The sequence below is a fragment of the Protomyctophum parallelum genome (assembly GCF_964188405.1).
Source record: "Protomyctophum parallelum genome assembly, chromosome: 13".
In the NCBI taxonomy this organism is placed as follows: Eukaryota; Metazoa; Chordata; class Actinopteri; order Myctophiformes; family Myctophidae; genus Protomyctophum; species Protomyctophum parallelum.
Genome location: NC_139708.1, coordinates 2,002,812 through 2,017,811, shown reverse-complemented (window position 1 = coordinate 2,017,811; position 15,000 = coordinate 2,002,812). Strand labels below are relative to the sequence as shown.

Here is a 15,000-nt window from a genome sequence, read left to right as displayed (position 1 = left end):
ATTGTTGAGTCATCAGGACACAGTGAGGTACCTGTATTCTCTAGGTATAGTACACTGGTTTTCAACCCTTTTCATATCAAGGCCCATTATTTATTCTGCATTTGAGCCACGGACATTTGAGGAGATTTCGCCTCTCAGACCCAAAACTAAACAATATTTTGTTATCCTTGACACACAATTCCATGCTGTTGGCAAACGTTGATCAAAATAACCATTATTTTTGTACCTCTATTCCTGGGTTTCCTTGTTGGCCTGCGGGGCCCATGTCTCCAGCGTGACCCTGTGGATAGTAACAGTATGATCATAAAGGACAGGTAAACAGATTCATCATGACACTGCAAATATTCTCACAACTTCCCCTCCCAAATTAGCCCTTCACTAAATCCCAGCTGGAAAAGGGATTGTCCAATGCCAATCCCAATAGTTTAGCAACGGTTGCTATGCAGGTCAAGCTTTCCTCGCTGCCAACGTGCCTATTGGACAAGGATGGGTTGGGGAGGGACTTAGTGATGGGCTAATTAAATAGCAGAATTAGCAGATGTACAAGCTCTACAAAGCTCTGTCATAATGTGACACACGTGAGCTCGTGGATCACGACGGCGGATAAATTAATCAGGTTTTGCTTATCAGTGTGGCTGTTGCTGTGCAGACAATTTAACCTTCAATTCAATTAAATCCCATAATTGCCTTTGCAGGTGCAACTAAATTAAGTAGTTAGAAACTAGTTTTATCTAAAGATAGTTTTGGTAATGAGACAACAACATGAAAAGGTTAATAGGACTGACCATGTTGCCCTTTGACCCTTGGACTCCATCAACTCCAGTGATACCCTGATAAGGAAGCACACACATACACATGCACACGCGCGCACACACACACACACACACACACACACACACACACACACACACACACACACACACACAATAGAATCAGAATTTCAACACGTGGGATGAATACATTCACAGACGTCTTCCAGTTGTGAGGGCGATAATCCCACAGAGAAACAACTGGCTGAGTTCACCAGACTGAATCCAAAGCGATTCATTAAATCTCGCCGATGCCGACTTACCCGTTGGCCGGGCGGGCCGGCGAGCCCCCTTGGTCCTACAAGACCGCGAGCACCCTGGAGACAAAACACAATGAGAGCGTCAACAACAGCCAGCCTGCATGCAGGATGTGGTTGTGTGTGAGTGCGGAATACTAAAGAACAAATCAGTGCAGGAGTGCTGATGTATTGAGAGACCGAATAAAAGAGAATGAGTGAGAGAGAGAGAGAGACTATATATCTGTATGCATGACACGGGAGACTTCTAGGCTGTGTTTGTAAGAGTGTGTTAGTGCGTTCTGTTTTTGTCAGCCTCTCTCTTTGTAGGCTGGCCAAGCCACCTGTTCCGACGCCACATCTGTGATCTCCTGGGAAGTGATTGATATGGAAATATAATCATTCAGGCCAGCGTTTCTTTTTTTTCCCCTGTTTTATCTCTTCTCTACCTGCTCTCCTCTCTGCTCACTCTTATCTCATTCTATCTCCCATTCATCTTCCTCCCTCGCCGCGTCACCTTTGCCCCCACCATCAAAACAGAGAATGCCTAATTCTGTACCAGAGTGCCGGAAATACCTGATCTTGAAGAGCTTGTACATCGGCTATTTTCACCAAATGTATAAGCCTATTGTGACGTGCCCAGAATATGGTTAAAGTGGTCAACGCCTGTCCTGTCTCTGCGGTTTAACATGGACTCTCCTAACATATCTCATATTATAGCACTCCATTTCTCCCTGCATGCAACGGGTGATTTAGAGGGACGGACCCTCACTGGCTCTCATCCTCACCTGCTGGGTGAAAGAGAGAATGTGAGTCATAGCCAATCAGCCTCTGTGCACACTGACCGGCCGACCGCAGGCAGGCACAACACTGCACGAATGAATGATTCTGGCGCGGGAGATGAGAGCCTCCGGGGCTCAGTAGAAGTCCAAAGGTGCGATAAGAAAGAACCTATTTTGTAGCATTTGCGAATGCAATAGTGTTCTTTGTAAATGATACATACTGTATGTATAAATATTTGTATGTTTTTCAAGGAGCCCTGAACAATACATGTTGATATGTTATTCATGCCAGGATGAACACCGATTACAATGGTCCTTCCCTTTCTAAAGTGACGCGCGTCGTGTGTGTGTGTGTGTGTGTGTGTGTGTGTGTGTGTGTGTGTGTGTGTGTGTGTGTGTGTGTGTGTGTGTTCTAGAACTCACAGCTTCACCTGGCTGTCCTCTGGGCCCCAGAGGTCCATCAGGACCCTGTGAAAAAAGAACAGGTTAAACAGACATTATGCCAGTTATATACTGTATTTCAAAGAACAGAGGCGAGCAGAGAGCTGCTGAGAAAAAATGTGATGACTCCAGTCCTTGTGGTGATGAGGTGCTCAAAGTTAGAAACTAGTTTATAGTGAAGCGGGGTCCCATCGCTTCAAGCACACTCTTGAGCAAGGATAGATTAAAAGCCTTTATTATCTAGACAGGGATATCACATATTAAAACACCACCAAATTCCCTATTATTCTGCATTTCGTTGTGCATGCCGGATATAGCAGATATACAAGCCCACAACATGTGGCGGATGCAACGCATTGTATGCTTGTAGATCTGCTATTTCCGGCGTGCGACTTCATCGTACGGCAAAGAATAAACAGGGTTTTTACAGTAAATATGCTCCTCTCTGTGTCTACCTCAGGCACGGGTACATATATATCTCGTGAATGAAACATGGAACCAGCTATTGGAGATAAAATGTGCGTGACAGCTCAACTGACTCAACTTTCTTGGAGCCAAGTGCTGTTTTTCACGGCACTCATCTGTCTATGAAGATTAGAATCTGTCTTCAGAGAGCGTCTATAGGAGAGCTTTCATATTTCTGAATGTATGCCACTGTGGTATTTCATAAGTTTTGCGTAACTTCATGTTGAGTGAACTCAGGCCAGCCGAGGGAGAGGCATTAAAAATGCAGCCAATTGCTATTTAACCCAGTAAAACTGGGAAAGCATCTGTGTCATTTTAGATTTTTAGCTAAAAAGCTTTATTTTATAGGCCTACTTTGACTATTCAAAAATAGCAGATATAGATCTGTTATTTTGGAAAAATCATGACAATTTGTGCAAATCTTTTAGCTACCATTTTAAACTAAAACCTTTGTTTCTGGGGAACAAAATATTTTGGGATGGGGGTCTGTGGCCAAATACATGGCCACGGATGGCATAATTTTAGGGCTCTTAAATGAAGACGTTTTAGAAGAACCACTGAAACATTCGCTCTTCAGAACGTTTAGAAGACATTTGTAGAATCGGCCTGAGGTCTTAATGGATTAATCTGAACATTGCAACACCACTCTGATCTGTTTGCTCATCCAAATGACTGTAGCATTGACCATTGACCTGGACGGGACTTGTACAACTGAACTATAATATGAAGCACAGAGAGAGATAGAGAATGCTATGTTCTCACCATCTCTCCTGATTGTCCCTCCAGACCATGTAGACCAGGCTTCCCTCTTTCTCCCTACATGAATGACATGAGAGTTACATCAAACATAAGCAGAGAGAGAGAGAGAGAGAGAGAGAGAGAGAGATACATATTTTTACCATGAGATTATGGTATAAATCAAGTTAAACAATTAAGCACAGAATACACAGTAAATATGCACATACAGTAAATATGCCTGTTATCTGGAAAGGTACTGTATTTGCAATATTCATATCATCAGAAAATGTTACGGTACATGCAATATCAAAGTGTAGTTAGTGCTTGATGATAAATCCTGAAAATCCAAAAAATAGCCGATCTACAAACTCGCAGCGTGCCGCGCTGCAACATGTTGTAAGCTTGTACATCGACTATTTTCAGATGGTGACACACGCGCGGAACTACAGAACTAAGCTAGAACTCAGGCATAACTCACTCTGTGGCCTTTGTTTCCCGAGATACCTGGCAGCCCATCGAAGCCCCCGTCACCCTGTGGAGAGATCGAGAACCAATAGCATTAATAACTGCACTAATGCACAGCTTTGCAAACACTCACTGTACTGTATGAGTAAATATACACAATTACTTGCACACACACACACACACATACACATGTGCTCAAGCATGTGCACACAAATACCAGCACACACGTGTTCATTTGCAAATATTTGGTGAAGTGTGAGCCTCCCATCTGCTCTGTGCATGCGTGTGCGTGCACATGTGGGAGAGGGAGTTCTCCGATTAGCTGGAGGTCTGCTTAGATGTTGCTTTGACTGATAAAGGCCCTGCTGTTTCTGTCACACCTGGGACCAGAGGGGGTCTAATTTATTTACGACATCCATGAACATGCAGCTGTTACTGTAGGTAGTGTGGGATGAACTGCGTTGACAAACTGTGAGCATTGTCTACCTTGGAGGCTTACGCTAGCTAGTGAGGGTAATTTGTTACCATACAACTTACTACCTAAAACATAAAACGTGATGTGATAGTAGTAGTTCCATGATCGCTCAAACTACCAACATGTTGGTGATGGAGAGTTACATCGGAAAGCTTTTTTTGTTGTTGTCCCATTTCAATTAGATTGTGAGCGGTGCAATGCCATGTGGTTTCAGTGGGCGTACCTTTGACCCTGTTTCACCTGGCGCTCCACGGCCTCCATCTGTACCTGCCCGGCCCTGGGAGAGACACATTCAGGGTGTCAGAACACAGACTCATAGTACATCCACAGCAGATGTCAGCAGATACAGATTACTGTAAGTTACTGCCAAGAGGAATACAATATCACGGTGTCAAATCACAATCTATCTAGGAAAAAAAAAGTATATTTTTGGAAGTATGGTCTTGAAATTAAATTATCATTATAACTTCTGTTGTGCTTTGGTGATATATAAATTAAAGCTCGAGTGAGTGAGTGAGTGATTGACTGACTGATTTGTTAATTGATTCATTGATTGATTGATTCATTGATTGAAATCTCACCCTCTTTCCTGCCTTTCCATTAAGTCCTGCAGGGCCTGGCAATCCACGAGGTCCCTACAGAGAGAGATGCAAGGAGGACAAAAGAGGCCAAAGAGACAAGAGTGAATCAACAGTCACGGAGACGGAGAGTGCTACTGTATGACGGATCAGTGAATTGTATAAATACAGCCTGGTCTTACAGAAGGCCCATTGTCTGCCGCATCTCCTTTCAGCCCAGACCAGCCTGGTAGACCCTGCAGCACAGGAACCAGAAGAAGGCATGAGAGATCAAATCTACAGGGGGCTCTTATAATCCTCAGTCAAATTCACAACCAAACGAACACAAGACACACAAACAAGTGAAATATCCATTCATATGTGTATTATTACTCCAAGGTCATTCCTGGCATACAGTAAATGTTCAAGATCAGATTTGACTGCTGAACAGAGAAACGAGCGTGCATAATGATCAGGGATTATTATGGGATACAGTGGAGAGCAGAGCATGCACACAGGGCACACAAAGCCTATAAGGTTTAGATGGAAGGTTGGGGAACCGTTGGGCTATGGTCCACAGATGGCCAAGGTCAGAGACACTCTTACCACGGGGCCTGGTCGACCGGTCAGACCCAGCGGACCTGGGGGTCCCTTCAGTGACAGCTGGAAGAAAGAGAATAGTGCATTGTATAATGTATGCCATGTGAGCTATCTGTCTACTGTTCAATATGCAGTGGATATTATGGGAGATGATGTCTCTTTGTGACTGATAACCTCTCACTGTTAAGCGGCTGTACCTTTGTCTGTTGGAGGATAGCCTGGGCTTGCGCCTCCTGAGCAGACACCACAGGCCCCTTGCGAGCATCACCCCAAGCCTGGAACTGGGAGGAGTAAACACAGTGCTTTAGTTTAGTCACTGCCCTGCAGAACTCTCCATGGTCCAGCAAATGTAAATGAAGTTCAGTCACACAGCTCCCCCTTGTGGCGTTGCGACTGCACAACCACTGGGACAAAAATGCAGGTTTGTGTGTGTTGTGATTTCATCTTTGTCTTAATTCTTACGGGCAACATCAGCATAGTGCCTGGAAGACCTGGTATCCCATCAACCCCAGCCAGACCCTGACGTCCAGGTGGACCCTGGAAGAAAAACGGATAGGGAGATGAGAGTCTGTGTGTGTGTGTGTGTGTGTGTGTGTGTGTGTGTGTGTGTGTGTGTGTGTGTGTGTGTGTGTGTGTGTGTGTGTGTGTCTTTCTGTGTTTGCATTGTACTGCATGTAAACAGCATATGGGAGGGATTGAGTAAGCACACGTGTCTAAACAGAGAGAGAGAGAGATCTAATCTCTGTGGAAACATTTCCACAGGGCACGTCACTCACTGCCAGTGTCTGCCCTACCTGGCTTCTGCTTATACATTTTATGCACAGCTTAAAACGGATTAAATAGCTGCCTCAAGGTTTTTCAACCTGATACATCCGTTTAATTGCCTAATGTACTTATGGGAGCTACATTAAATATTGAAGGCATGAGCTGATTCCTCTGTCAATCACTGGTTATACAAACTAATCATTTGCTGCTGCCTACAGTCTCTGCTGTTGTCAGTCTGTCTATATATATATATATATATATATATATATATATAGTTAATGGTTTGTGTTACTGCTAAGACAGGTATATGAAACCCCTTTCAACACCCCATCAGCAGTATACCACCATCAAGTTTAAACCAATAAGAATGATTGAAACAAATGTGTTGTTTGTTTTGCTAGATAGGTAACTAGCAGCTGTTGCTGTGTGATAGTGATAGCTGATGTCATTTCCCAGGACAGCAGTTACAAACAGGAGGCTTGAAAAGGTTAGAACATTCAGGGCAGCTGCTGTCATTGTTTACAGACTGAAACGTCTATACTACCCTGGCATTTACAACTTACGCCTATACCACCCTGGCATTTACAACTCTGTGTGTGTGTGTGTGTGTGTGTGTGTGTGTGTGTGTGTGTGTGTGTGTGTGTGTGTGTGTGTGTGTGTGTGTGTCTAATTGCTCCCGATGTGCTAGTTGGTGCCTTGCATGGTTTCCGCTGCCATCGGTGTATGAATGTGTGTGTGAATGGGTGAATGTAATGCACAATCTCTGTAAAGCGCCTTGGATAAAGGCGCTATATAAATGCACCATTTACATGCGCGTATAAAGAAGATATAATGTATATCAAATCTTTATTTGTCAGAATGCATGTTAAACCAAAGGTGTAAAAGTGCCAAAGATAGTGAGCGTAATGAGTGAGCTTCATATTTGAAAGCAATGGAGCACTGCAGCATAATAGGCTGGCCATCATCATCTATTCTAAGTGGAACAACCTCATGAAAACATTCACATGGAAAATGACTGAACATCTGTCAGAGCCTGTGTGTGACGGTCTGTCAGAGCCTGTGTATGACGGTCTGTCAGAGCCTGTGTATGACGGTCTGTCAGAGCCTGTGTATGACGGTCTGTCAGAGCCTGTGTGTGACGGTCTGTCAGAGCCTGTGTATGACGGTCTGTCAGAGCCTGTGTGTGACGGTCTGTCAGAGCCTGTGTATGACGGTCTGTCAGAGCCTGTGTATGACGGTCTGTCAGAGCCTGTGTATGACGGTCTGTCAGAGCCTGTGTATGACGGTCTGTCAGAGCCTGTGTGTGACGGTCTGTCAGAGCCTGTGTGTGACGGTCTGTCAGAGCCTGTGTATGACGGTCTGTCAGAGCCTGTGTCTGACGGTCTGTCAGAGCCTGTGTATGACGGTCTGTCAGAGCCTGTGTGTGACGGTCTGTCAGAGCCTGTGTGTGACGGTCTGTCAGACGGTCTGTGTATGACGGTCTGTCAGAGCCTGTGTGTGACGGTCTGTCAGAGCCTGTGTGTGACGGTCTGTCAGACGGTCTGTGTCTGACGGTCTGTCAGAGCCTGTGTATGACGGTCTGTCAGAGCCTGTGTGTGACGGTCTGTCAGAGCCTGTGTGTGACGGTCTGTCAGAGCCTGTGTGTGACGGTCTGTCAGAGCCTGTGTGTGACGGTCTGTCAGAGCCTGTGTGTGACGGTCTGTCAGAGCCTGTGTATGACGGTCTGTCAGAGCCTGTGTATGACGGTCTGTCAGAGCCTGTGTATGACGGTCTGTCAGAGCCTGTGTGTGACGGTCTGTGTATGACGGTCTGTCAGAGCCTGTGTGTGACGGTCTGTGTATGACGGTCTGTCAGAGTCTGTGTGTGACGGTCTGTCAGAGCCTGTGTGTGACGGTCTGTGTATGACGGTCTGTCAGAGCCTGTGTATGACGGTCTGTGTATGACGGTCTGTCAGAGCCTGTGTGTGACGGTCTGTCAGAGTCTGTGTGTGACGGTCTGTCAGAGCCTGTGTGTGACGGTCTGTGTATGACGGTCTGTCAGAGCCTGTGTATGACGGTCTGTGTATGACGGTCTGTCAGAGCCTGTGTATGACGGTCTGTCAGAGCCTGTGTATGACGGTCTGTCAGAGCCTGTGTATGACGGTCTGTCAGAGCCTGTGTCTGACGGTCTGTCAGAGTCTGTGTGTGACGGTCTGTCAGAGCCTGTGTGTGACGGTCTGTCAGAGCCTGTGTATGACGGTCTGTCAGAGCCTGTGTGTGACGGTCTGTCAGAGCCTGTGTGTGACGGTCTGTCAGAGCCTGTGTATGACGGTCTGTCAGAGCCTGTGTATGACGGTCTGTCAGAGCCTGTGTGTGACGGTCTGTCAGAGCCTGTGTGTGACGGTCTGTCAGAGCCTGTGTGTGACGGTCTGTCAGAGCCTGTGTATGACGGTCTGTCAGAGCCTGTGTATGACGGTCTGTGTATGACGGTCTGTCAGAGCCTGTGTATGACGGTCTGTCAGAGCCTGTGTGTGACGGTCTGTCAGAGTCTGTGTGTGACGGTCTGTCAGAGCCTGTGTGTGACGGTCTGTCAGAGCCTGTGTGTGACGGTCTGTCAGAGCCTGTGTATGACGGTCTGTCAGAGCCTGTGTGTGACGGTCTGTCAGAGTCTGTGTGTGACGGTCTGTCAGAGCCTGTGTGTGACGGTCTGTCAGAGCCTGTGTGTGACGGTCTGTCAGAGCCTGTGTGTGACGGTCTGTCAGAGCCTGTGTGTGACGGTCTGTCAGAGCCTGTGTATGACGGTCTGTCAGAGCCTGTGTGTGACGGTCTGTCAGAGCCTGTGTGTGACGGTCTGTCAGAGCCTGTGTATGACGGTCTGTCAGAGCCTGTGTATGACGGTCTGTATGACGGTCAGTCAGAGCCTGTGTGTGACGGTCTGTGTATGACGGTCTGTCAGAGCCTGTGTGTGACGGTCTGTCAGAGCCTGTGTATGACGGTCTGTCAGAGCCTGTGTGTGACGGTCTGTATGACGGTCAGTCAGAGCCTGTGTGTGACGGTCTGTGTATGACGGTCTGTCAGAGCCTGTGTGTGACGGTCTGTCAGAGCCTGTGTATGACGGTCTGTCAGAGTCTGTGTATGACGGTCTGTCAGAGCCTGTGTGTGACGGTCTGTCAGAGCCTGTGTATGACGGTCTGTCAGAGCCTGTGTGTGACGGTCTGTCAGAGCCTGTGTATGACGGTCTGTATGACGGTCAGTCAGAGCCTGTGTGTGACGGTCTGTGTATGACGGTCTGTCAGAGCCTGTGTGTGACGGTCTGTCAGAGCCTGTGTGTGACGGTCTGTCAGAGCCTGTGTGTGACGGTCTGTCAGAGCCTGTGTGTGACGGTCTGTCAGAGCCTGTGTGTGACGGTCGCTTATCAGGAAGGAATGACTTTGCAAAGGAAATAAAATAACACATGTGAGTCATCATCCATTAAGCCCAGCAGGTTCATTCTATCACAAATGGACATATTTCAAACCCCCAGCTCTGTTCTCATGTCATGGGCGTACTGACTGACTGGTCAAATTGAGGTCAAACCAGCTATTTCTACAAAGCAAGGGCATTTATTTACATATACACACACACACACACACACACACAGTATCATATTAACCGGTTTTGATAACAGTACCGTCATTGCATCACACAATAACCCATTCTGAACGGGAACCCATTTTGGTGTTAGCATAATGTCGTGCTTTAGCTATTGAAAAATAGCAGATCTACAAGCTCGTATCGCGCCACAGAGTGGCGCGATACGAGCTTGTAGGTCTGCTATTTTTGAAAAATCGAAGACACTTTTAGAATCTGATCTCAGGTCAGAATGGGTTAATAATGAAACTGTCAGGATGTAATAGACATTTTTAGAATCTGATCTCAGGTCAGAATGGGATAACATAAAATAATGTGGATGCAATCACTGCCTTTCATTTTGCGAAATATGGCAGTGGGTGTATTGTGTTGTACTTGTATGTATGTATGATTCGCCTTTTCCTATTTGGCTTTCCATAGCCACTGGCACTGCCTAGTTTGTTCATCTGTGCCTGCGTAGATTGATTGGTCATGCCTGATGCCTGACACACTATCATGAGCCTGTGTTGTTATATTTGCTGATTGCAGAAAGCAGAATGCGGCAGATTTGTTTTTCTTCACCCTGGAAACTCACGTCTTTGTTTATACATTTTAATTTTGGAAGGAAGTCAGCAGGACTCCCTGGAGGAGCTACAACAGTTGTAACTTGTATCCTGAGGAGTTCACCTTTACTGGGCCAGCCGACCACAAACAGCTTTACCACAACACCTTTACTGGGCCAGCCAACCACAACAGCGTCCGCCATTGATTATGGATTGCTACGTGAATGAAGACATCAAAGGTCATAATTGAATCTTTTTGATTTTATTCATGGATTTTCATTGATTGTGCCCCATGTTGTCTGATGCTATGCTATGGGGTGCCGCCATCTTGCTTAATTTTGAATTTGGAAGCGAGTTGAAACTATATGTTGTTGTGCACTCTGCAATATTGTGTGTGTGTGTGTGTGTGTGTGTGTGTGTGTGTGTGTGTGTGTGTGTGTGTGTGTGTGTGTGTGTGTGTGTGTGTGTGTGTGTGTGTGTGTGTGTGTGTGTGTGTGTGTTATGGTGCTAGTAGGCTGCCTGGGAGAGTGTGTTGTAACTGAGCCTACTGTTGTTTTATGGTCGTTGGAATTATAGTTTATATTTGAGAATGTGTTGAAGTGGATGAAGTGTCTTAGTTTGTAGCAGCTGTTTCTCGACCCTCCCGTTTGTATGCCAGAGCTGCATGGCGAGAACTTCTGGGAACTCCGATTATGTAGCAGTGAGTCTACTTTTTGGTGTCAGCATCATGTTATGCTTTAGCTATTGAAAAATAGCAGATCTACAAGCTCATATCGCGCCACTCGGTGGCGCGATACGAGCTTGTAGGTCTGCTATTTTTGAAAAAAATCGAAGAACGACTGACATTTTTAGAATCTGATCTCGGGTCAGAATGGGTTCATCAGACCAGTGTGTGTCCGGCGGAAACCTCGTATGAATCTGCTCTCAGGTCAGAATGGGTTAATTCCTGTATACGCCACTGCTACAAAGAAACCTAGTTCCTATAATCAGCGCGGAGGCACACTCAACCTAGTTCCTATAATCAGCACGGAGGCACACTCACCAGGTCACCTTGGTCTCCTCTTGGTCCTGTGGGGCCTGTTGACCCGAGGAACCCAGGAAGACCCTGCATGTAAAACACACAAGACAGTTAGTATGAAGGGACGGCATTAATGACCACTGCTGCCTGCTAGATTACTGTAATACTACAGAATAATATGGTATAGGCTTACCGGGGGCCCGGGGTAGCCAGGGGGTCCTTCCACATATGTACCCTGTGAATATAAGCCCAGGTACAACATGACACATAGTGTAAAGTAGTACTGTACATCAGTGTTGCCTCAGTCCTGTATTCCAAAGTAATGTTATGTTTTAGTACATTCCACTGTCACAACTTACCGGCTCGAGAACGGCTGGCTCTCCCTTCTCGCCTTTCTCTGCTCTGACGCTAGCCTGAGGGAGACGGACAGAAAAAGAAAAGAAAAACAAGTTGCCAATCAGTGAGCCTGGCGAGTGACCCCGATATATATATATATATATATATATATATATATATATACTGTGTCTGCTGTACTGTACTCGACGTTTTTAGATCAATTTGAAATCAAGGCGGACAGTTGATTTCACCTGTCCATCCCATGTCTCGGCTCCTTCGCGCTCTACTCCAGCGCCGTAGCCATCCTCGTATATCTCATACTCCTCGTATTCTGTCTCGTTCATGACGTCTGCGTACTCCAGTATCTGCCCATAGGAATGGTAGAGGTGCATCAGCTCACATCTACAGCACACAGCAAGCATCCTCGGCTCACTGTGTAAACTTACTGTTGATTTTGACAGCAAATTCTCATTTAGTTTTAGTCATAGTCTTTTGATTTGGATACATTTTTATTTAGTTTTTGTCACATTTTAGTTTAGTCGATTCAATCTACAGTTGATTTAGTCGACTAAAATGTATTTTGGCAGGCCTTGATGGCGTCGTAATGGCAGACTTTTATATGCAGATAATAGGCGATAATATACGAGCTCACAACGCATCGCGCTGTGACACGCTGTGAGCTTGTAGATCTTTTATTTTCAGCATGCAACCAATCATAAAAGGACTTGTCTCTTAATTCTACTGGATCTCTTCTCCACTAGTCCCTCCCTGACATTTTAGTCTAGTTTTTATTTGTTGACAAAATTGACGATATATTTAGTCATAGTTCTATAGTCATCATAGCTTAGTTTTTATTTTGTTTTTTATTCATTTTCCTCTGTGAAAAAAGGTAGTCGACAAACATTTCTCGTCATAGTAGTAAATAGTGTAAAGCAAAGTGAACCTACCTCAGAGTCATAATCATAGTAGTAAATAGTGTAAAGCAAAGTGAACCTACCTCAGAGTCATAATCATAGTAGTAAATAGTGTAAAGCAAAGTGAACCTACCTCAGAGTCATAATCATAGTAGTAAATAGTGTAAAGCAAAGTGAACCTACCTCAGAGTCATAATCATAGTAGTAAATGGTGTAAAGCAAAGTGAACCTACCTCAGAGTCATAATCATAGTAGTAAATAGTGTAAAGCAAAGTGAACCTACCTCAGAGTCATAATCATAGTAGTAAATAGTGTAAAGCAAATTGAACCTACCTCAGAGTCATAATCATAGTAGTAAATAGTGTAAAGCAAAGTGAACCTACCTCAGAGTCATAATCGTAGTAGTAAATAGTGTAAAGCAAAGTGAACCTACCTCAGAGTCATAATCATAGTAGTAAATAGTGTAAAGCAAATTGAACCTACCTCAGAGTCATAATCATAGTAGTAAATAGTGTAAAGCAAAGTGAACCTACCTCAGAGTCATAATCATAGTAGTAAATAGTGTAAAGCAAATTGAACCTACCTCAGAGTCATAATCATAGTAGTAAATAGTGTAAAGCAAAGTGAACCTACCTCAGAGTCATAATCATAGTAGTAAATAGTGTAAATTGAACCTACCTCAGAGTCATAATCGGTGACATTGGGGCCTGTTGCTGTCACCGTGGAAACGGAGAGGTCATCGTAGAGGTTAGCGTATAACTCGTCATCGTACTCCTCCACCATGGCCTTCTTCACCGGTCTGTCCTCCTGCGTACCGACACACACACACACACACACACACACACAAATCAGACTGATCGCCATGGAGACGCTAAACGTGTTAAGTTATACTTTGTGAGATTCGGTCATTCGGTGACCAAGTATGAATTAGGCATAAGCAGTTCTCGTTAATGCACGGTGTTTCCTGCTCTACGCAGGTTGACAGGAATGTTAGGCCCACACAGGTGGGTGATGTTACGAGCTGTGTGTAGCAGGTTACACAGTGTCCAGGCTGTCGGGGTGTGCGGTTAATCATGATGCTGGGGTGTAGTAATTAGCTGACGGGGGTGTAGTAATTAGCTGACGGGGGTGCATTGCAGCCAAATGGCAGCATGGCAGCTACAGCATGTAGTAGTATGAAAACAAGTTGACACTGGAGATTAGCCGACAACAAGCTTTAAAGGGAATTGCAGAATCAGTAAGTTTTTTTCGTTTCTTTCTTTTTTTCTTTTTTTTTGCTGTTGCTTATAATAAAGGATATTCAGAAGAACATTTAAAAGATTTAAAATAGTGATTCTTCAGAACTTCAGGGTGATATCTGAGGTTGATATCCACCTTGAATCAATGTCAGCAATTCACGGCACACACACAGGAACAAACACTGATGCTCCATGCATACCACACTGTCGGACGGTATGTGTGCTATGCATGGAATCTGTGCCCCACTATAGGACAAGATACTAAACACAGTAAACACACAGTCAACTATAGGAATAGATATGTGTACGACACATATACTATGGTGACTACCATAGCATCCTCTACATTCCAGGAGGTGGATGGAGACGATGATTAGGATGGTGTGGGTTAGTTAGTGGTGGTGGTGATGGTTTTGACAGACAACTGGAAGAGGGAGTGAGTGCTCTATAAGGTTAAGAGGAGGTAGTGAGGGTAGTGCTCAGGATGAGTTAGGAATCTGGCTTAGGAGGAGCAAGGAGGGAGGGGATCTAGTGCGGACGTGGTGGTCTACCTCCTCTGCGGGCACTGCACTGAGCGTCACGTCGTGGTCTACCTCCTCTGCGGGCACTGCACTGAGCGTCACGGAGGGAGCGTTTAGATCTGGTTCGTGAGTGGGCATCTCCGCCAGCGTCTCGTCATGGTCAGCCTGGGTGGGAGCGATGGCTTCGGCTTCCACCTCTGAGCTTAAGTGTGGTTGATAGTCGGCCACCTCCACCAGGTTCTCCTCCTCGTCGGCCCGGGTGGGAGTGACCTCTTCGGCGGTCATTTCAACGCGCGGGGGGGTCTCTGTGGGCTGAAAGGGCTCCTGGGAGAGATACTCGGGTAACCCGGTGGAGACCTGGAGGTAACCGTCCTCCACACCGTCCTCCTCGTGTTTCCTCTTCCTTGACCCCTTCTTGCCTTTGCCCTTTCCTTTGCCCTTTCCTTTTCCTTTGCCCTTTCCTTCGCCCTTGGAACCCTTGTCCCGCTTT

General features: G+C 45.7%; 1 protein-coding gene across 3 annotated transcripts in view; it reads right to left on the bottom strand.

Annotated features, from left to right (window-relative positions):
- Positions 1-15,000, bottom strand: part of col5a3a (collagen, type V, alpha 3a) — a 95,807-nt gene that overhangs the window by 56,942 nt on the left and 23,865 nt on the right. Inside the window, exons 6-23 of one of the 3 annotated variants that reach the window (XM_083780269.1) lie at positions 14,541-15,000; positions 13,430-13,558; positions 12,089-12,202; positions 11,861-11,914; positions 11,695-11,736; positions 11,526-11,588; positions 6,031-6,105; positions 5,766-5,849; positions 5,575-5,631; positions 5,172-5,225; positions 4,993-5,046; positions 4,635-4,688; positions 3,950-4,003; positions 3,496-3,549; positions 2,251-2,295; positions 1,073-1,126; positions 786-830; positions 227-280 (exon numbers count right to left, since the gene is read on the bottom strand). The exon at positions 14,541-15,000 is cut by the window's right edge and continues 101 nt beyond it. In XM_083780269.1, the coding sequence (XP_083636395.1) occupies positions 227-280; positions 786-830; positions 1,073-1,126; positions 2,251-2,295; positions 3,496-3,549; positions 3,950-4,003; positions 4,635-4,688; positions 4,993-5,046; positions 5,172-5,225; positions 5,575-5,631; positions 5,766-5,849; positions 6,031-6,105; positions 11,526-11,588; positions 11,695-11,736; positions 11,861-11,914; positions 12,089-12,202; positions 13,430-13,558; positions 14,541-15,000 (1,546 nt within the window). Of the gene's footprint in view, positions 1-226; positions 281-785; positions 831-1,072; positions 1,127-2,250; positions 2,296-3,495; positions 3,550-3,949; positions 4,004-4,634; positions 4,689-4,992; positions 5,047-5,171; positions 5,226-5,574; positions 5,632-5,765; positions 5,850-6,030; positions 6,106-11,525; positions 11,589-11,694; positions 11,737-11,860; positions 11,915-12,088; positions 12,203-13,429; positions 13,561-14,540 lie in introns of all 3 variants that reach the window. The other 2 variants (XM_083780270.1, XM_083780271.1) reach the window with 2 other exon arrangements.